This window comes from Taeniopygia guttata, chromosome 3, assembly GCF_048771995.1.
Source record: "Taeniopygia guttata chromosome 3, bTaeGut7.mat, whole genome shotgun sequence".
NCBI classification, from domain to species: Eukaryota; Metazoa; Chordata; class Aves; order Passeriformes; family Estrildidae; genus Taeniopygia; species Taeniopygia guttata.
In genome coordinates, this window is record NC_133027.1 from 40,460,658 (window position 1) to 40,484,235 (window position 23,578).

The following is a 23,578-nucleotide window of genomic DNA, read 5'->3' on the forward strand; positions in this document are numbered from 1 at the left end:
TCCTTTGAGCTCAGGGGAGTTTGAGGCTTATATGCAGCATGGTCCCTTTAAAGGTAGCAGTATCCCAGACCATTCTGGATTCAAGAATTAAGTCCTTGCTTTGTCTTGGCCTGTTAGAGCAAAACACTTTTTCAGGATCAGTCCTATGAGTCATAGAGCAGAGGCATTTAATTTTAAATTTTAAATCTGATTATCCTGTATAATGTGGAACTGCTGCTTAGCAAACAGCTTTACTTAACAAAAATGGTACTATGCACATGCACAAAAAAAGCCAAACCCAAGGCCATACCCAAACCCAAACCCCCAAGCACCCTATTTCACAAGAGATTTCTTCTTATTCTTAATCTTTGTTTATCCTTGTAAAAAACTTTTAAGGAAAACAAAATTCTCTGTCAATAAAATAAAGCAGTAATGTAACCTATTATCTACCTTTCCATATAGAAAATATTTTAATAAGTGATTTATTTTATTTTTTCTAAAATAAAGACATTAACAGACAGTATAAAAGACACTCTTTTAAGTGTCTAAAAAGAGACACTTAAACCACTCTGCTATCAGAGTGAGCTCTGATACACTTCTTGTATCAGAGCATACAGTTCTTTCTCAGATTCAAATATTAACAGTATTTTGTGTTATTTGTTAAACTTAATCAAACCCAAAGCCTCAGCCTGGGTTTGGTTCTCACTGTACAATACAGTTTTGGTCCCAATCTAGAATCCTACTCCTTGTCCACAACTTTGCATACTGCATCAAGTGCCTGTGCTCATCAAGGTCATTAAGGCCAATTGCATAGCTCCAGGTACTGGTATTAGGCAATCCAGCTACAGAAACAGGGCCAAGTCTAAGGCAAGCTATAACTAATGAATGTCATGAACAGCAAGCCAAAGGATGATAGATTTTTAAATGATGTACTTAACCCCCAAGCCAACGATCAATTACAAATAGTTAAATGCACACGGGACTCCCACAAGCATGGGTTCTGGGTCCTTTAAAATAAATGTGGGCAAAAAGAGTAGTCCTATCCTGGCAAACACTGATGGGCTTAACTTTATGGAAACACCAGTGGAAGAGCAGACATTTATGTACAGCATGTAAGAATTTCAGTAAACTCTTAAATATTTCTTCTTTAAAATCATCTCATATAAATATTCAGATCATGTTAGATACAAAATAAATATTTTTCTTTTTTTCAATGATTTTGATTTATATCTACTTTTGCAGTTGGAAAACTGATTGAGAATGGAATTGTTGTTTCTTTTGTTTTATTTTTATAATATTGTTCTGTTTATTTTGACCCTGAAAATATCATGCTTTTTTACTTTTAAAATATCTATTAATATCCACATTTGTGGAAAAAATCTATTACTGTGCTCTCAGAAAATATTTTGGAACCTTCACACAGAAGACAACATAAGCTGTATTTCCAGTCTAAGTTGGCAAGCTCAGCAGCCAGCGTTTGCAAAGGCAATTTATATAGCAACAGTATAATCACAAAGGGCTTACATTTTATCTTCAATAAGAAAAAAATATTTACTGCAATTACAAAGGTTTTATATAAGAGGTGAAACCTCATATCTAAGAATAAAGCAGTTCAGTACATTGACTTTGAAGTGTAAAGGTTAATATTTGTATTCTTCATGAGCTAAATTCTGCTATAATTTAAAGACAGCTAAATCATTGTACATAAACACAAATACTTGCACAAATACATAAATGCAAACATCTGAAGTAAGCCCTGTAATTTCCTGAAGAACTGACCAATTGTCAACAAAATAATTTTGGTGAAAAAAAAAAAATTCTGTGGGCATATACAAGCTTGCTTTAATGCAAGCTAAATTTGTAGTCAAAGATAGGAGAGCTAAAGCCATTCATCTGAGGAAAGACAGAACCTCAACGGTTCATTTCCTATTCTGAATCTCAGTGAAAAAAATGTTTACACTCAGTTTATCATTTCTCAGGAATGACTCTAACTACCAGACTACTATTGTATTGTCCCTACTGAAGGCATTCATCAGCAACATGAGAGCAAGTGAGAAACAACAAAAAATTACCTATATTAAAAACTACATGAAATATACTAAACTCCTATCTTAATTTTATTTAAAAATATAAGCCAATTTCTTTGCCTCTCAGGCTAAATAGGATGATGTCATTATCTATACAGAGTCCAAATCTTTCCCACTGCCCTATTTACCTTCTCTGACTACCTCCATTACTTTTAATAGTCTAGAGCCTCTGCTGGAGAAGGCAAGGAGTGGGGAGGGGGGAGACAGACAAACACAGGCAAAATAGTAGAAATCTGCAAGTTAGAATGGTGCTTAGAGCTAATCCTAGGACTGAGACCAAAGAAGAAAAAAAACCACTGAAAAATTAATTTGTTGAGTTCCTTTACAGGCCATAGTGGTTCAAAATGAAACTTCAAGTTCTTCTCCTACTGACTTTAGTGATGCCCAGAGCTGGACCTGTAATTTCCCTTCCCTTTCATTTTTGTATTTGGTAGTTTGGTTGAGCCTACAGCGACACAAGACATCCTCTAGCCAGGGGCTGTAACCTGCCTTCTAGTACATATTTTTTGCCAACAGCTGCAGGGAAACACAGTCAGGTCCCTGACCTTCTCTCAATAATAAAAGATGCAGATTTTAGTACCTTTTCCTGTTCCCTGGGAGTAATTTTTCTTGTTCCCAAGGAGTTCTCACTAGAATAGCTGCACTCAAAAATACCTTCACGCCAACAGCAAGCTCACGGGGGTTTAAACCAATTCCCACCATGGTTATAGAAATATTTGTATTGTCTACAGTGAATGTTGGGTCAGGCCTCTCTTTCTGAATTAACCTGCTGGAAGACCAGACCTACTCTCTAAGTGACTCTAGCCCTTACAGCAAATCAGCAGTTTGTGGAGCTACGAGGAAATCTACCCAATCTCTCTCTTTCCTGGCTTCACAAGTGGGAGCTGTTGATACCTGCACAGCTCCTGGTACAAGGCAGAGCAGAAGAGCACAGTAAGTTAATCCACAAGCCATTCAGAAACGTCTAGGACAGAGACAGTGACACCAGGGAATCATATGTCTGCATCGAGCAAATTGTTTACTTGGAAGGTTGATGAGAAACGTGCAAATGAACCTCTGAAGCAACTACTTGTCAGGTAAGGATACTAATGTGCTCTAATAAAAAGCAGTGTGTTCTCATCATTGCAGTATCTTTTCCCCAAATGTACTTGCAGCAGTTTATCAACATTATATAATGCAGGGAGGGTTCAGGACAAGGATAAAGAGTTGATAGCCAGCTTTTAGTGTGCTTGTTTTTTTGATTCACTTGATTCATAGGTCTCATCTTTACACAATGTACTTTGAGCTGTTTTTTCTTTTATTTTTAATGATCAGTATTATTCTTGATCCTAAATAAACATCCAAGAAATCCTTTAGATTTCTAAGCCTGCAGGAGCAGGCTTGAAAGACTGCTTTTAAGAACTAATCTAGTGTATGGTTTGTTTCTCATTCAGTCAATGACTATTGCAGTCTATGTTTTCCTCTTGTTTACCCCCTTTTTCCCTGCCACAGAAGAACGGGTTTTTTACTCCTGCCGTGCGGGGAAAAAAAAAAAAAAACAAAAAACCCAGCAAAGCAGAAGAAAGGAAGATCAGGAGAGCAGGATAGGAAAGCTCTAGCAGTGCTTTTTTTTTTTTTAGGAGTGAGGGAGCGAGGCTGGGGACCTCCTGTCCTTCAGAGGAGCGGGTTGCCCTTCCCAGGGGCAGGGACGAGGGGGGGAAGAGGGAAGGGGGAGTCGCCTGAATGCCCCGCGGGGGCAGCATCACGCCTGCCGTGGCCCCGGGGAGCTCCGGGGACACCCTGCGGCGGAAAGCGCGGGGAGGGGACCGCGGGGGGACGGCGGCTCCGCGGTCGGGGAAGCGGAGGGGCTGAAGAATGGCGGGATGGACGGATGGATGAGGGATGAGGGGTAACGGGTGGAGTGATGGAGGGACGAAGGACGGATGGATCGGAGGATGCAGGGAGGAGAGATGCAAGGAGGAAGGATAGAAAAATGAGAAAATAAAGGCTGAGGGACGAAGGGATGGAAGCGCGGAAGGACAGGGGGCTGCCAGAGCGAGCGCCCGAGCTTCCCAGCTTCTCCCCCTGCGCTGCGCGCCCCCGCGCCTCTCCCGGTCCCCCCCTCCCCGCTCCGCCGCTGCGCGTGCCCGCGCCCGGGGCTGACTCTCCTCGCATCCTCCTCCGGCGGCGGCGACGGCGGCAGCGCCGGGGATGGGCAGCGAGAGCGCGCCCAGGAGCAGCCCGGGCCCCGCCGCTCGCCCCTGCTCCCGCGCCCGCTGCTGCTCCTGCCCCGCAGCCCCCCGCGCACCGGGGGCAGCGCCGCCGCCGCGCCATCCGCAGCCCCCGCCTCGGACGGGTGAGTGACGGGGCCCTGCGCCCTCGCCCCGAAAAGCACCTGCCCGGCATCCCCCCCATTCCCGCTCCCGCGCCTCCCGTGCCGGGGTGGCCCCGGTGACGAGTGCTGGGGGAGCGGGGACCCGCGGGGGAGGTTCCGCGCTCCCCCCTGCCCCCGCCCCGGGGGAACGGAGGGTCCCGGCCCGCGCCCCCTCCGCCCGTGCGGAAGGTCCGCGGGGCAGCGGGGATGTCCCCGCGGCTCCGCCGGGATGTGAGCACCGGGGCTCCCGCCCTGCTGCCCCTCCCGGGCACCGCCGCCCGTTCCCACGGGATCTCCCACAGGCGTACGCGGACACCCCGGCAGCGCCGCTCCCCAGCCGCCGCCAGGAGACCCCCGAGCCCCCCGAGCCCGCACCCCCGGGCGCCCGCGGCGGCTCGGAGAGGGGGCAGCGCCTTAACTTTGCAAGGGACCCTTTGGAGGTGGGGAGGGAGGACCCAGCTCAGCAGAATTGGCAGCTTCCCCGGAGTCGCTCCGGTGGGAGGTGGCGGAGGGTCCTGGTCCCCCTCCCGGAGCCGCCGGGTGACGCCGAGCGCGGCCCTTCCCCCGGGGCTCGGGGGCGACTTCGGGCAGGGCTCGGCGCTCGATGGACTTTTCTAACACTCCCTCCACTAGCATAATTAAATAAATAAAGTGACGGGGGGTGGGGGTGGGGGGGTGGGGGGGCTAGAAATCTCTGCTTGCTCTTCTTTCGCTGCCCAGAGCCGCGAGTGCGAACGACGGGATGCTGTCTCTGAAAAGGGTTTTCTGGTTTTTATGTGTCATGATGCACACGGCTGGTGGTACACTAGTATAGTAACTATCTGTATCCCAGTAGTTCCCTGTCGAAGGGTTGTTATGGCAGCAGCGGTCCCCGCTTCTTTTATTTTTTTTATCTCTGGCACAGGGTAATGTTAAAGACCTGGAAACTGCCGTAATTAAAAAGAAAATAAAAAAAAAAAAAAGAAAGAAAGAAAGAAAGAAGGAAAGGACAAAAAACATAATAAAGCAGTCTCGTGCCTCTTTGCCAAATAGAGAACAAATACAAATACAAGATTCACGCTCAATCTTCACTCCCTTCTCCAGAAGCTGGTGCTGTGATAAAGCTAATGACTGGAGGAGGTTGGAGTAAAATGTCTTCCCCCCCCCCCCCATATCTAATTCCTGCTTTTTGCTAAATTTTGTCAGAATTTTATCTTGATTGTGAGTTGCGGCTTTTCATGTGTTTTATTGACACTTTTTCACAGTCTTGTTTCTTACTTGCAGAGAATGTCTTTAGTCCTGCATTACACTGGGTAAATGGATTCAAGTGCTCTTACATACAAGTAGAGCACATCATTTGCAAAATCTTGTAATTCTGTAGATTTTGCTTTTCTGTGCAAGTCACAGGGTGATGGTTTTCTCCTTGTAATGCAGAGAGGAATATCTATGAGACTCATCTTGCCACAGCTGGTGGCAGTCTGAAACAATAATACTTAAAGGTTATTATGGAAGTAAGTTTCTCTATCATCTTTAGTGGTCAGCCTATTCTCAGCCAAAACACATATAGTTCTAAAGGAAACAGTCTGATTCTGATTTCAGTTTAGTCAGTTTTTTGGACACAGTTTTTAAACCCTGAAACCATTGAGGAGGATGGATGTTAAAACTCATAAAATTGGTAGCAGGCTGTTCTACTTTGACATTTTTACTCTGCACTTTTGTAGATACCATTTGTTGTCTTCGACCAGAGTTTGCTTGGGTAGAGATTGAGCAGTAAATGATAAGGACAGAGGATTTTTTGTCCTGGTAGCTCTTGCATTTTTATTTCCATCAGAATATTTGAAGACTGATATTGATATTGCAGAATGAAATGTTATTGAATTGTGATATCTTGTTTCCAATTGTACATTTTTAAATGTTTGGCTTATCAGTAGGAAAGCAACACAAATGTGTAAATGTTGTTTTAAGTTTAAAAAAATGCTGTCCCAGGGTGATTCATGTCTAGAAACAGGCTAGATTCAGGTTAATAAGTGAACTAAAACAATGTAGTGTAAGTGATCCATAAATAATTTTCACTGCTTATAATGAAAATAGGTACTCTTATCTTCGAGTTGGAATTTAGAGATGCTGGAAGAGAGATGAAGAACAGCAAAATACATATATTTAATGACAGACGGAACTCTTGAATAAACATCAAGTATTTCTGAGGGAATGCAAGCCCATTTTGTAGTATAACTTTCATCATGATTCTGATCCCAGCTAAATCAGTATGAGATTCTCCCTTGGCACTGTTGTGAGCTGAATCAAAGACAACCCTGCTATCCATTTTTGAGGAATGGGGACATGAAAAGATCATTTGTATTTTTCCCCATTATCATATCTGGAAGGATTTATTTTGTATCTCATATGGAATATTCCACACTTTACCCTCCTAAGCAGTAGTCGGGCCTACAGTTCTTACCTGCCCAGACAGCTCAGCTGAGATAATTCTTGTGAGAAAGAATAATTTTAGGGGCAGCTTTATTATGACCAAATAATAGTCATGTTTACTGGAAAAAGGTTTGACTTTGTATGATATTTTCATATCTGATAGCACAAAAATTTCATATTAGGGAGTGGGAATAACACATTTCTTAAAATGTGGGGGTTTTTTTTGCTTTATTTGCTTTAAGTTTCTAATACGAAAGGACTAGATTAATTTAATCAAGATGGAGGGTAGATGTTTCTATCTTTAGTGATTAAAAATATCCATAGAGATTTAAAAATAACCTTAAGTCGTAATGATGAAAAGACAAATTTGGACACTCTGAAAAGGGTTACAAATAAAGTTATTTGATACAAATGAACCAACAGACTGCACTTATTTAACACCAGACAGTAGTAAAATGGAATAAAAAAGAAAGATGGCAAAAACAAGACATCTTGGGAAAAACACAGTATAAATCCTGAAAGAGTTGCAAAAATTGCCCAAGAGACTCCAATGTTAACTGTTTGACTCCCTTATGGGAGTCAAATGGAAAAAGACCCATTGACTTTAGTAAACATTAATAGTGTGGAGTGTATGCTAAGAGAAGAGATGGGCAATTAAATAAGTACCACAAGAATTCAGAGTCATAGTTACTGAAATCAGATTAGAAATGTATGGTCTTTCTTCAGTTGGAAGGAAGTCCTGACTTCACCGAAAATTAATTGGAGGCTTGCTATCTATTTCTCAGGGCCAAAATGCCAACCTGAGAATAATGTTTCAAATGACTTTTAAAAAATGTGGCACGTTATAGTTAATCTGGTTTTAATTCATGTGATGTTATCATCATTAAAATGATGTTACCTTTGCCAAGCTCAAGTAATTAATTAGTTATTGGTAACCATTTTCCCTTTCTTTTTACATTTTTTTTAATGTCAGTTTTTCAGAAATGGCAAGAAATACCAAACAGTCTTCCTGCAAGACTGCACTTATAAGCTGAATAATTCAAAGCCTGTACTGTCATAGTGCAATCAAATTTTTAATATGATGCTGTCAAAGTCATAAAAAAAAGAAAATCAAATGTGACATCATAGAAGACAACATATATAGCTGACATGACATCCAAACATTTTAATTTCCCCACATTATATTTAGTAGTTAATGAAGATAGACTTTTCTTTCTTCCCTCTGAGGAAACTCCTAATACAAGATATTAAGTGTTCAGAAAAAAACCTACTTTATTTTCATAAAAAACATATGCAAATCTGTGAATATTAGTCATGAGCATAAAGGAGATGTAATCTTTTAAGAGATAATGTAAAGCCTTCACTGGGAAACAGAACTGAGATAATTTGTGGATGATGAGAAAAAAAATTTCAGACAAATTTTCTAGAATATGGTATGTATTATCTCAATAAAGGACATTTTATTAACTGTTCATAGCTATGGATGAACTTCCGTCTAAAGAAAGAGACGAAGTCACCTATTCTGTGACTTTCTGCAAAAATAAACATGTTTTTGCTGTTTTTCTCCCCAAATTAAGTATAACTAAAGCAAATTGCAAGTACAAAGTACCAGATTAGCAGAAGTGGAAAATGAAACTGTTTTCACCCAGCCTTTGTGGAGCACAGGAAGCAACAGTGCAGTGTGGTGACCCCAGAATGATCTGCCATTTCAGCCTGGTTTCACTAGCTTCTTGACATGGCAAAAAAAGTTTGCCCACTGAGATCTTCCAGGTGGCTAAGGACCAGTTTGCTCCAAGTGATCAATGTATTGAGGAAATTTGTCTGGAATGGGATTTTAGTTGATAACCTCAGCCCTGGTTGTGACTCCATGGGGACCCAACTGGATCCTGCAAGGAGCTCAGCATCAGTGGTTTCAGAAGTGCCAAGTGCCTGCTCAGGATCCTCTAAAAAATGGAGTGAAATACCTGTTCATTTCACACAGGCCACAAACCAGCTTTCAAATCTCAATGATTTTCCACCACTATTGCATGTTGGCTGTATTTGAATCAGTGAACTAGAGGTGAAAGGCTCCAAAAATGTGATTATCCAGTAATTTAGTTCTTCAAAAATAGCTTATTGGAAATGCTTATTTGTATTTCAGAAGCTGGGGTAGAGAGAAATGAATTAACAACACACAAATATTTTTATTTTGTTTTAGAAAGTGCTTTCACAGATTATTTTGTTTTGTTTTGTTTGTTTTGTTTTTTTTTATTTTATTTTGTAGAGAGACTGTAAATGCCAGATATTTGATTCTGGAATACATATATATATAATATATAATATATATATAATCTGTGAGCAAACAGCCTCATAGATTTGTATTTCTTTACCAAATAATGCTGCATATTTGATCTGACAGTAGAAAATGATTTAACCATACACTCCCATACATGGATAAATTGAAACATTCTAATACTAATGTTTGTAGTTTTGGGTTTTCCCCTTTTCCCCCCATATCTACCACTAAAAGATCACACAAATACTTAAATGTAAAAACAAGTGTAGACTAAATAAATAAATATACTTTATTTATCATGGATCTTTATGTAAAATGGCTTATTTTGTCTAATTTAAACCTAGTAGTCTTTTGGGAAAAAATCAGCTTAAAACTATTGTAATCATTTTATACTACAGTCCAAATCATCTATGTAAATAATGCTACTGAATTAAGGAAAGCCACCAACACTGAAAATGAATATTTAATTAATAATCCATCTGTTCAAAGATCTCTTGTCTTTTCTACAGATGTCTTCTTCCTCTTAGTTTAACCAGGACAGCTACTGCAGAAATTTTAAACTGAGAAAGTGCGTAAGAGCTGAAATTGCAGGAAAGCATGTTAGAACAGAGGTGAGAGGCAGGGACCCATAAGGTCTAAACTTTGAAGGTTAGCTTTGTCACAATGATATAAAACAAATGCTTCCTTCAAAATTATTTTTCTCATTGAGGCAATGAGTATGGACTTTTTAAAATATGGAATATTGGCGGGAGTGGGGGGAATTTGTATTTTTCAAGAGCCTTTATTTTTCAAATTAAGCAGCATTAACTCCCTGTATATTCAAATACTTTCTTCAAATGAGTCACCACATCTTGTGAAGTCAGGTACCAACAGCAGTACCCAGAGCAGATTCCTAACCAAAGACAGATGGACGCAGGTGGCAAGGAGACCATGCCAGACACCACAGGGTGAAGCAGGCTCACAAAGCAACAAAACCAGTTTTCTCTGTTTATCAGCATGACATTTCAAATATCAAATCTCTGCTTTTGAAATAAAAGACACAGATTTATAAGTCTTCAAAAAGCAGTTTATTCACACAAACATTTTGGATAGAATAAAAGGTATTGTATGTATATTGTAATACACATACCAGCATATCAGAGAAAATTTAAATATTTCTTTTTTTAAATATTTTTTTCTTTCACTCTAAACCCAGCAAAGTTATTTCAGTTTTGGGAAACAAAATGAATGGATCTCATATTCTGACAAGATAGGACTTCAGCAAAGTTTCTTCCATGGCTTAAACTAGAAAATAAACACCTTCCTTAAAATTAGGGTTGTGGTGAATGAAGGCATCAATCTGAAAATTATTTGTGTAGGTGCAGAGCACAAGGAGTGTGTGCATTCCAATAAATTAACTGATTGTGTACATCAAGTTACTCATGTAGCAAGTACTTTGAATTTATCATAATTCAGTCTTTGGCAAAGCAGTGAAATTATTGTCTTAGAGGGAGAGGATAGAACTTTTGGTAGCAATTGATCTGGAATTCTCCATCAAGATTATTTTTCAATGGAAATAGTTAATGCTCTGAAATTAGTAGTGAGGGTCAGTAATAGAAGACCACTAATTTATCCTGAAAAACAGAAAAGCATAAATTGCAATTTATAGTTTGAAATTGTAAATATTTTATAGCCACTACTGATGAGAATTGCATTTAAATGGAATGAGAGAACACCCAACTACACTTAAAGCAATCAAATTATTGCCTATATGTTATGTTTGGAATAAAATTTATCAGCCAAGGATATCAACCTAGGCTATACTGATTTTATGATTTATTTAAGCTGACAATAGAAGATTTTCACAAGCTAGCTGCTTAAGACTGCTTTTCAGCAGTTCTAAATACCCATAGTTTAAAGGCCAATGCTTAAGCATAATGAAGTAAGATTGATCTGACACAAATGGTAATTAGTTTCTTACAACTACCAGACTTAAAAAAGAGTTTTTAAGCAACCTCATTTAGATCAATGGAGAAAGAAAATGCAGTAGTATCCAACAAATGGCTTTTTGGGAAAATAACAAGCTTTCTGACTCTAGAACTTGCAATAATTAGGACCTGACTTTCCAATGAGAATGTTTGCCACAAACAACATTCACCTCAACCAGCCACACCAAGACAGCTGACGTCCTATGTTCAGTATTAGGACTGGTATTAGAGTTGGAAGGTAGGAGCTCGGGGAAGGGATTGAGCTTTAGGGCTTGGATGGTCTCCATGGCTTCCCTACAGATGCTTACCAGCCACCATTTCTGGGCTCCATGCCTGGTGAGTAAAGGAAGAACCAGCTGCCTCCCTAGCAGAGCTTCCTGGGGAACACAGACAAAATTTCCAATTTGACCTCACTAAGCCTCAGTACTGTGTACATAGCTTCCTGACCTGCTGGACCTCCAGCACTGGCCTGTGTGCCCACCTGCCACAAACTGACAGTATTTGAGATTCAAACTAAAGAATATTTAGGGAGAAAGCTATGAGAAATTTTAAAACGGCATTTAAAATATTTTGGCAGTTAAAATGCATATAGCTAGAAGTATGTTTCCTTTAAGGCCCAATTGAGATGAAAAGTCTTCTTTCCACAGACATCTTAGGGAAGGCAAGCACAAATAGATGACAGCATCTGTATTTTTAAAGCAATCATAACAAAAAAAAAAAAAAAAAAACCCAAAAAAAAACCCCAACAATTACATCTGGTTTATAGATCTTTCCAGACAATAGACGTTTAAACCTTGCAAGGCAAGTGGCACCAAAATTCAATGGGAAGGAACTCCACGCTGCTTGCATTGGAGTGAAACACAACAGCACTCCTATGAAACTCAAGGCTGAGAATTTTTATACAGTTGATAAAATCCAGCATGAGCTTGAAAATAATTTAATTTGATTCAATCAATGAAATAAATAGGAAGGTGGCTGCTATGTGTGTGCACATGCAAACTACAGTATGAATGAATCAATTCAATAAAAGGACAGAAGCAGAGTCTGTTACATTATCAATGAAGCGCTTGGCCATTTGAAAACATGATTTCATTTATGGAAATTTTACAGTTTAACCAGTTTTCCAAAAGAACAAAAGCATAAATTGAATGTTTAAGAAGTGGAACTTTTTTTTTTTTTCAGTCAGCAATTCTCCTGTAAGTCAACTTAGTGCTAGATAAATTTAAAAGACTTATTATGATAAAACCAAACCAAATTGGTCACTTCTTTAAAATGGAAAAAGACACTGCAGTGGAAAGGTATTTTAGAAGAGAAACATTACAAATATACCTCTTTCAAAACAATTCTTTCTTGAAATGTGCAGAGTTCCAACTTTTTTTTTTTTTTTTTGTGTAAAAATACCAAGCTGTCTTTCATTCTTCCCAGATAAATTTCATGCAGCTGTAGATCTACAGGAATTATATCATGTCTTACCAGAAGTTATTGGAAAACCTGCAGCTTTCTGTGTTAAGGTATATAACAGCAGTAGTTTAATCTGATGAACTATATCACTGTGCCCTAACCATATAATTAGTCTATATATATATAGACTCTGCGTGTGTGTGTGTGTATACACATACATATGCATATATATAATTCTTTAGTGTATATATACATATATGAACATACACACAAATATATACTTCTTTCTGGTCTGCAATAGTAGCTGATCTTCTCAGGCACCCAACCTGGTTAAAATCTTCCTCCCTGAAACTCAGCAGTTTTGGGTTTTTCATTTCCCAATAGAGCAATCTGCTGTGGTGGATTTATGAAGTGTTTTTTTTTTTCTTGAACTTTTTTTGATTAGCCTAATTTGTAATTCTTTTTGCTCACATTACTATGCAGATATTTGTTCCTTTCACTGGCTTGTTATAGAATAAGTAATTTTGATGTTTGTGTCCTGTTTTTGTAAGTGCTTAATGCCATGTAATGGTTATGGATTATCCATGGTTTTCAGGTAAGTAGAAAAAAATAACTCCAGAATTATCCCTCCCTGGAGATCAGAGCACAGATACAAATGGAAGCCAAGGCTCTAAGTTCCCAATCCCCAGCTCCAGCCATGCCTCCTCATATAATACAAAATTAGTTTAGAACAGATTTTCCCCAAAATATGGGCAATAATTTTGATGCCACGAAGGGGAGGTAATGTGTGATAATCATTGACTATTTCACCAGCAATAAGTAAATGCTGGTATAGACTTGGGAAGATAGTCTCTGATCAGTCTAGATCGCTTATCTACTGATATGTATACATTTGAATGTTCAAAAAAATCTCTATATACATGGTATGTATATTTTTTAAGCTTTCTACAAACTGTTGCTTCAATATAACATTTTCCTGCTGATTAATTACCACCTGTTTTCCTTTCTAGTTTGTTCCCTCTTAGTCATTACTTAACATTTTCTTAACTTCTGTGAAACTTTCTTCCTGCATATTGTTCCTCAATATGCAAAATAATAAAACAACAAATATTTGTTTTATTTCAGTTCTTAATTTCCATCTTGTCCTTTGTATCATTTCCCCAATTATTCCTTCTTACTTCATTTTTGAAAAGTTATTTTATTTGCCCTAGAGAAAAAAAAAATGGGGGAAATTTGAAGCTTTCACTAGCAAGTATCTGTGATGAATGAGAGCAAAATCCACACAGAGACTTACAGCTCTATAGAGGTTTTTAGGCAGCAGAAAATGTGACTTGGATGTTTTTGCCTGTATTAGCAACCAATTCAGCACAATAGGAGCAGAGCAGTAGATCAAAGCATCTGGTGTGGAGGTCCTTATATTTAAGCATGATCAATATGTTTTACCACAGACTAAATCTAGTTTGTTGTCTCAGAAAAAATGCTATTATACTGATAGTAGTTTGAGGCTATTTGAAGGACTAATTAGTTAAGATCCTTTTGTCCCCACTGCAGGTTACAGTACATTTGATACAGACTTTAATCAGAGCTTCCAGTTTACTTTGCTTCAAGAGAAATCTAATCCGTGCGCACCACGGCTGCTTCCAAATCTAACCAATGTATGGCAATTGGGATTCATTCACAGCAAACCAACACCATGTCTCCCAGCCAAGTGGCAGTCTCCTAGGTTCCCAACAACAAACTCCACCACCTTGTCCTGCAATTGCACATTCCTAACTCAGTTCTTAGCCTTGAAATTTTTATTTGTTTCTGTCCCTAGAAGAGCCCTAAAGTCTTCTGTAAAGTGAACAAGCCTGAGAACCGTAAATATTTCATTGTTCTGGCTCATGGACCAAGTACTGCAATCAGTTACTCATTTCTTGGGCAGCTGTGTCAGGCACTAGGCTAAAGAGTCATTCCCCACTACTGTGTGGCCAAATAAACATTTATTTCCTTCATTCTGATCATGGTTCCTGCAGGTGTGGCTAAAAATGTGGGTGCCGGAGAAGTGGTTGCTGCTGCCTATAATCTGTCCCCAACAAGCCTCTCATGTGGAAAAGCAAGCTGAGTTAACCTTCAGGCAGCGCAGTCAGACCCTCACTCAACACTCACCACAGCTGGCTCAGTGATAGGGGCAAGAAAGGCTCTTTTTGCAGGGTTTTATTTCAGCAAAGGATATCACCAGTGGCTGAAGGGAACCCAGCGAGGTAAAAGAGAACAACCAGGTGGAGAAGGCAGCTTAAGGGAAGGGATGGGGGACAGAGCTAAGGGCTGGACAGAGGGGTTTGGTCTCCAGGGAAAGGGAGGTGGCCACCAGGGATACCAATCCAGTGAGGGGACAGGGAAAGGAGAAGCCAGGGGAAGGTACCCAGGGGAAGTTGGCACAGAAGTCCAAATAGGCTTTTCCACCCAGAAGAACTGATTCTGCAGTGAGTAGCTGCTGCCGTTGCCAGGGCCAAGGACTTGGGAATTGACCAAGGTGGGAGAGTTCATGGAATGCTGCTACATGTGGCCAACATTTTATCTCAGTACAGTCTCTGGGAGTAGTAGGTTGCAGTGCCACAACTACAGGGGGGAAATCAGCAAAATTGAACTCAGACTGTCAGTATTTTGGCTAGCAAATCAAATCACAGTATCATTGGGAGAACACCAGCACATCTCTTATCCTTTTAGTTTAAGAGAAAGCTTGATTCCATTTCTTTTTCCCCTCACTCCCGTTTCTAAAAATAAGTTTAGTTTGCTAATAGAATCTGAAGCCTGAACAGATAGATGCATCTCCTTTTAATCTTATATAGGCACTTAACTTCTGACTGGGTAAAATTTCAAACAGACTTAGTTGTATCAAAGTTTCTTTTCAGTGCCATGGCATTACATAGCTGTCTGGGTTTCCCACTACCCAGTGTGTACTGCTTACCTTCCTGAGGGATGCTCATACACTTCATAAACACTAAAATATGGATGATTCATCCACATTTTAGTCCATCAAGACATGCTTCATATGGATGAAACATGCTTCATCCAACATGGGGACAAGACACCAAAAGTGATGTAGTGGATTGGTCTGCTTTTAGTTCCCTAACACTTCTTTGAATGCAACCATCAATCATTGCAATGTTGAACTGACATTATAAAGACTTTCTCTACTTTGAGTTAGGCTTCCTGGACAAATCATAGGAGATAGATGGCTAAGAAGGGCAACCAGAGAAATCATTGAGCAGAAGGAAGAATAGCTTCAAGAAAATATGGTGGGACAGTAATATACATAAAACCTACACTTTTAAGGTATCTCCTTTCAGCACTGGGAGGTCTCCACTGTACCCTGAAAATAAATATATAAGACCAATCCTCCTTTTCTCCAAAATTACTAGAACATGCAGCTAATTGATGCCCAAATATCCAGTAATTAGAGCACTTACCACTGAGGTGGATGACCTTTTAAACACATAAAGACACTCCTGAGTTGAGAAAAAATTTCTCTCATAGGCACTTTCAGGTCAGAAATGTGCCCTAGCTATTCACTGAATGGTTATTTTAGGATGAAGTTAGTGACTTTCTCCTCTTGAAACCTTGCCAATTTGGATAATTGATTAAATAGCTAATGGAGCAGGAACTTAAACCTGACCCCTTTTCTTCACAGAAGAGCAGACTAACATTGGTCTGTGGAGTGAGTTGCTTGCTATTTGGCTGAATAAATATTTAAAAGAAAACTGAATAGTTCCAAGAGGGGAAAATTAAAAAGTTGTCTTGTCAAATAACAAATACTTTCTGGTTAATAGGAACCTCCTGGGAGGCAGAAAATCTTAATTCTTATACTCTCTGTAGATCAGATAAAGTGGGCTTTTCAGTTTCCCGAGAGGGAATTTAATTTTCTGCAGTTTCAGAAAGTCTTGCTTCTAATTTTTTTTTTCTTTTTTCTTTTTTTTTTTTTCTTTTGGGATTTTTTTCCCCTCCCATTCATGTGGCATCTGCTCTGGCAACTGTGTTCTCAGAAAAGATAGTGGTTCTCTCTGTGGGGTGAGACTATGAGACTGCTACCTCTTGAAAACAGGTTTGGGGTGAAGGAACCTTGGCAGGGTCAGTGCTTGAGGGAGCTGGTGCATGAGCTCCATGAGCTTGGACTGTGCTGCAGTTGTCTGGAGGCTGGAAAGTGTTGGTGGTGTCTGAATGCTCAACTTGGTATTGAGCAAAGTGGCAACTGAATCCCTTGATGGAGTTGGTAGTCAATTTTAGGGCATTAAAAAGCAACACTTAGGAAATACAGGAAGGTACTTATAATGGAAAAATTTCATAATTTTAACATTTTAGAGCAAGATCTTAATATCCAGTTTGGGGAACTAAAGATCTCTCTCCTTTCAAGTAGGAGATAAGTGTAGTGAGTGGTAGTATAGCTTTCCATTATTACTTCACCACTTTTTCTCCATTTATTGTCAGAATTCAAGTGGCAAAAGCATAAAATAAGTTAATGTTCAAAGGATAGAAAAATGTTTTAGGTCAGGGAATTAGGCTTCAGATGAAACTTCATATCACTTCCCATAAATAGTACATTTTGACAGACTACATACTCAAAAAGATCTTTACTTACGTCCTTTGCCAGTTGCTCTTCCTATTGAAGACTTTTAAGTCTTCATGGGTCCTGTGTCCCCGAAAACATCTCTGGATTAGCTTGATAGTTCAACTTAATCTAACTTTTACATTTTTATTTTACATAGGTTTCTGTACCATTAAAACTGATTTGTTGATGTCCTTAAAAATATAATTTATTCAAGTTCAGCTAGGCATTCATAGTTCCTAATGCTTCTTGAGGAATTTTCAAATCATAGATATAATTCCAGAGAAAGCTCTAATGTTTGTGGTAAGTCTTCCCTCATTCAGAAAATGGAAGAAAACAAATACTTGACATTTATTATTCCTTGTTTAGAAGGAAGTCTTTCTGAAGCAGGATTAGTTGACAAGAGCATTGGAATTTCCCAAATATTTATTTTATCAATGTTTGCAGAAATATCTGCAATCTGTTGGTGGTAGGCAGGCAGTAAGCTGCCTTCACCTATTAACCTTTTACAGCTTCCTCTAACCCAAACCAATGTGATTTCATGTAAAAAAAAAGAAGTATCTATATAAGTTTTAACAGGTTGGAAAATGTTATTTTTCTGATTATAATGTGTAGCTTCATTGTTACGTGTGTAATTCCTTTTGGATGAGTACCCTGCAATTCTTGGATAGATCAATTATGACTTGGATTATTACTGGATTTACAATCCAGTGACTACAATATATCTATTCCACAATATATTAATCTTTCAAATTATTTTTCGGTTTATGTCTCTCTGTGAGTTCTGCAAAGTCTATATTTTCTTTCTGAAGCACAGATATGCCAGCATAATCATTGTTTCCTGCTAGAGTCAAATCCTCAGCTATGGATTGAGTGCACATTAATATGTGTGGGAAAGCCAACTTTAAATATTTGCATTTTGAAATCCCTGAGTTTTTCTTTAAAGTCAGTGAGTAAAGATAGAGGTGCCTCTGACAGTTAAGTATTTAATTAATATGAAAGACAGCCTAACCTTCTGTGTGAAGCCACCTAAATTTTAGGTTTAACTATTTTAATCCCCATATTTTTTCTGCTTTTTTTTGCTAGTAATCTGCGCCTTTCTTTCTCATCTTCTGTACCTTCCTATCTTTTTTTAGCAGTATTCTTTCACTCAGGGTCATGATCTTACTTGTAATTTTATATATAATTACCCAAAGTTGTCAGCCTGGAGAAGTTCAAAATGCACTCATGAGTGGTTTTTCCCTCAGGTAACTTTAGCCACCAAGAAGTCAGGTAACCTTCAAGAGTTCTGTAGTTAGGAGAGAGAAAGCCATCCCAAGAGGATAATTCACTTCACTTTCTGGACCTGTCTCTTAGAGTCTCTTCCTCTATAAAGAAGAGAGTCTATATAGCACTACAGAGGGGCTTCAGTGAGTACCATAGAGAATATACACCAAGGAGACTTCCTTTTAAAATATGATGGCATTGTTTAAGACTATAAATTATACTTCTACAAGACTTTCAGTTTCCAGTGTGGTTGATGTGGGTTATGTGTAGAGAGCAGGAAAGGAGCCAGATGAGCTTGCTGTGCTACTCCTGCAGTTGGGAAAGCAGAGGACTGTGGCACACAGATATTTGAGCTGCCAGCACAGAAGCCATTGTGGAGCAGCACAGCTGTGTTCATGCAGCACTGCACACTGTGTAAAGAAACACTGATGAAACCAGCCTAATTCACTGGCAGAATAAAAAATTTCATATGACATTTTTTAATAGCAAGCAGACTAGAAAAGCTCACATATTTAGCAAGTTTCTTCCAGATTACCACGTTCTTTCAGTTTCTAACTTGGTTTTGGACAGATTATCCCAAACCTTCAGAGATATCTTAGAGACTTCTCATGCAAGCCACTTGCTGCTACAGAGTACATGCTCTCCTGAGAAGCAATACAATCATTCCTTCACCCTCCAATTTCTACATGAATGCACATCTCTATATTAAAGAACATGTTAAGCAGGAAAAAAGTGAGAACATCTAGATATTCAGTTCTGGAGGAGTAATTCAACTTAACTAAATTACAGAAATGTCCTTTTGTCATTTTTTGTTAATGAATTCAAGCTGAATGCTGTAGACAAGCGCATGTTATTAATTACTCCCAAACCAAAAGTATAGACCACATAAATTTTGCAATAAATGCTTACAGTGCCCTTCCAAATAAGATTTTCTGAAGCTTTTCATGATATGTCAGTACTTCTTTTAGCACTGCAAGACTATGGAGGATAAAACTGCTATTTTTCTGAAAGCCTGAGAAGCAAGTCTGGCTTTCTGTACAGTTATTATCATTTTACCAGCTGAATAGATTTCAGTTAAGTTAGACCCTGTAGTATTAGTGCTTCATAGGTTTTGCAACAGGAAGTATTTTGACTGGATAGAATCAAATATGTGTTTGCCAAGAAAAATGTCTTTACATTGGAATAGACTGGTCTCTGTTTTAGTTTACTACTCTTTGTCACAAGCATAACTGTGTTGTTTCACCTAAAAGTACTTCTAGGTTGGGAAATGACAATCTGTGTATAAGGAGATCCTAAACCAATAAAAACAGGGCTCAGCTAAATTTATGACTGTCATTCTCAGCAGAGATGAGCCGTGAGCTGACCTGCTCCGAGGGAATTTCTCGTGCCCCTCCCTAAGAACTGCCAGGACAGCACGAGCATTTGAACTTGTTCTACTTCGCTAAGCTGCCTTTGCACCAGGAGGAAAGCATGGAGACAGCAGGTTTGAGATCCAGCTCTGTCTTCTTGGAGCAGAAAGTTTGCTTTAATTCTTTCACATACACTTTGGTTTCTTAATGGACTTTTGATTAAAAGTAACAAGGCACACAAAATAAGAAAACTAAAACTGGTTTAATAGCAGCAATATCTTTGCATTGACTCTCCTCCTAAAAATTCACTGCATTAGTTTTCCTACCACTTATGGGCACATGAGATGGCTGATGATACCTAATCTCATTATTCTGATATGCTATGCTTTTTTTTTTTTCTCTTAATACTCCAACTCAGAAAGTTATAGCACTGCATGAAAATCTCAAATGCCATAAGACAGGAAAAAATAAAAAAGAGAGAAAGCTAGAAATATACCTACAGTAATAGTACATTTTTTATGCAAAATTCTTTCCAGCTGCTAAGCATATTATTGTCTTCTCTAATAAATACTATTAAAAGTATTTAGGTTACACTACATATTTTAGCCTCAATGACAGAACAAATTATGAACATGTACTAATGTAAGAAATTTAACTTCTAGATCAGAGAAAGAATAATTTTCAGGTGACGGGATGAGGGCAGGTAGAAGTTAATAAAGGTAATCATATCTGTAACTAGAAGAGGAAGGATGATGTGCTTCTGAATCCTTACTTTCTAGATATCATGAATGTAGACAATATCTTCAAAAGGCATCCCATTAAAAAAAAAAAAAACAAACAAATGGATCCAAAACAAAAAAGTAAAACATTTAAAAAGTATTCATGTGTCTTTCTTTTTGATTCACATAATTTTGGAGCGCACCTCATAGTATCTTTTGAGCTACTATTTTTACATTCTTTTTTCAGTTCTACAGAAAAAATAATCTATGCTACTTGGATAATTCAGGTGGATCCTGAGAGTTTAAATGAGTCCACTGAAGTTGAATGAAACCGTGCTTCAAAAATGAGACAGATTTTTTTCTACTTTACACATACTCTTTGTGTAATTTGACACTTTTTTTAGTAATTTTATTTTTCTTGACTCTTTTCAGAACCATGAAGTTGTGCAGAAATAAAGGCAATTTTTTGGTTTACAGAAGTCTTTCTTCTTGTAATAAAAAGGAGAGTAGGAATAAAATCAGTCCACTTCTATACAGAACAGCTTTCATAGGCAACCTGTTAAGAAATTATCTTTCTGATATATAATTCAAACTATCTTAACCTAATCCAAATTTATCTCCTATACTTGGATGATCATATACCTAAGCAGGTAATACTATTGACATCAGTGTGCCTACTCACCAGTAGGAATTTAAATCAGGGTGAGTAATCAGCATGGAAATGTCTAATGCTATGATTATAAGCTTTCACAAAGTAGTAGTCCTCTTGCCTGTTCATCTTGCTTCATAACTGAAGATAAGCCTTATGCTTGAACCTTTGGTTAGTCTGTGTTTTTTGGTTATGGGGTAGGGCGTGGGAAATTGGAGAAGATGACTCATTATGATTTGATGCTGTGAGCTGCAGGTTTCCCAGAGCAGCTGCTTTTTCTGATAAACATAATGCTCTACACTAAGCCTTTGATTTTCTGCATATTTTACTTGCTCATTAGGTCTTGCTCTTTATATATTACTGCTTCATTCATCTCACCTACTGTACTCTGTGTTCCAAGATGGTCAAGTATTTTCATCTGTGTTTTTTTATTTTTCTCTAGCAGAACTTGGTGAAGGTTTTATAAGCATGAGTGAATGAAGATTGAAATTATTCCTCAAGAAAACAGTGGGAGAAAGGTGTGACTGTAACAAAAATAGCTGGGTTGAGGGCAGAATACTGGGGGTGTACACTTTTCTACTGCAGTTTTGAGAGCTAAATCAGTTGTACTAAAAGCTAAAGGTTTGCTGCACCATGAGCACATGCCAGTTCTTGGAAACTGTTCCTCTGACTATCACTTTCCCTTGGAAAATACTCAGGTCCTTGGCTGCATGTTGCCAACATTCATTTTGAGCCCTCCATATGGACAGAGGAGGCATTGTTTAATATCTTCTGTATCTGATGCTTATCCACTTTCACAGGAGAGGTTCTTGTTTGAGTTCTGCCAGTGAAAAAAGGCAGTAGTAATTCTACCACTTAATGCTTCATGTTTACTAAGTAATTTCTTTTATCATTAATCACAATAGATTGTATCTGAAATTTAGCTTTATGCGTTATTTATGTTTTAGGAACTGATAACTCCATCAGCATCTGGATTTTCTTCATGTATTATCAACATTGTTCTGTAACAAATAAAATGTATTATCACCTTATATTTTTAGAAATTAATGCATTTTACTATTTTTTGGTAATACTCACAAAACATGATTTTCATTTTGAACTTTAATCCCAGACTGTATTCTAGATCATGGCATTCTAAAGAGTTATAACATCATTGATTTAATGGCCATATTAAATACAGCATTTTGTTTCTAAAATTTTCAGGAAAACTTTTGGTTTGCTTTAGGTTATTGAACTTTAGGTCACACTGTGGATTTCAGTTTGGGTTTTTTTTTCTTACAGTCTTATTTAAAAGGGGTCTAATTCACAGATCCCCCCTTTTTTTTTTTTTTTTTTTTTTTTTTAACAAATGGATTTTGGAAATGGAAACCCTCGATTCAATTAATTTATTGTGATACATAACTACTGTGTAGACCAACAATGTATCCTCTACATGACTTAGGCATCACAGTCCTCTTGTCCTAGGCAGACAAATATTGATTTCTAGATAGATTTCACTCTATCACTTTTGGTGCAAGACTGAAGAAGTTCTTGAAGAATTTTGAGCATCAGGTTACCACCCTTAAGAACCACTTCTTATGTCATTGGATGAGATTGAAAAGACTAATACTGGAGCACAGACTTCAGAGAATATTCAGTTTGGATATATATTTTGGAAAGTTTTATCATCTGGATTTCTAGTTGAGGTTTGCAGTTAACATAATTTTGCTCTAGACACTGGTATGTAGTATTAAAGGAAACATTATTTCGCTTCATGCTCTTCCTGTTGTTTCAGATTAGAAGTCACCCATTTAGGGAGCCTCACAAACACCCAGAATAAGTATCAGGCCTCCAGGGAACACCTTCACACTGCTCTGTATGACCCAGTTGCCTTGTGCAAGGTCAGAACATCACTGATATGTTAGAGAGATAAACAATCCATGGTGTTGTAAGGATTTGCTCCTCCCTGCTGATGTGAAGTTGGAAATGCTGGGCTGCACAGCCAGCACAGCTCCCTGGGTACCCTCCAGGCTTGTCTGCAAACTCTCATCAGCCAGGGAACCGTCACAGGGAACTTACCACAAGGATAAAGGGAAACAACCTTACAGTCCTTCACAACACCATGGAAAGCTTCCTAAATGATCTTGGAAGATCTGGAAAAACAGATCTTCTTCACAGATACCACAGAACAAACCCTGCTTTCAAAGGAAATTAAAGGAGTTCTGTAACACCTGTCCTCTGAGAAATGCTGAACATACACTGTTCACACCTTCTGAATAAAATTGTTTTTGAAACTCTTTTCTAATTAAGGAAGTGTAATTTTTTCCGCCCATATAAAAGGAAACCTCATATCACAATATTCCACCATTGGCATTTATCATACTAGTTTAAAAGGATGTTTAAAAGACCTCGAGTGTTGCATTCAATTTAATTTGATTTCTGTCTATTATGGTCACTGTAGTGCTATCAGTCCATTCTCCAGAACTTTCTAGTTCTTGGTAAAAGCAGTAAATTTCAGTCTTTGGAAATTAGCTTAATTTTAAAAAATGTGTCAAGGTGAGTA

General features: G+C 38.5%; 1 protein-coding gene across 10 annotated transcripts in view; it reads left to right on the forward strand.

Moving 5' to 3' along the window:
* The first annotated feature begins 777 nt into the window (after positions 1 to 777).
* The window catches only part of FUT9 (fucosyltransferase 9), a 144,922-nt gene continuing 122,121 nt past the window's right edge, over positions 778 to 23,578 (forward strand). For 4 of the 10 annotated variants that reach the window (XR_012054969.1, XR_012054968.1, XM_072926675.1 and 1 more), the window contains exon 1: positions 3,149 to 4,401. Coding sequence is in view for 3 of the 10 variants with exons in the window: in XM_072926675.1 (XP_072782776.1) it covers positions 4,069 to 4,401 (333 nt within the window). In the remaining 7 variants the exon portion in view is untranslated. The other 6 variants (XM_072926674.1, XM_072926671.1, XM_072926672.1 and 3 more) reach the window with 5 other exon arrangements.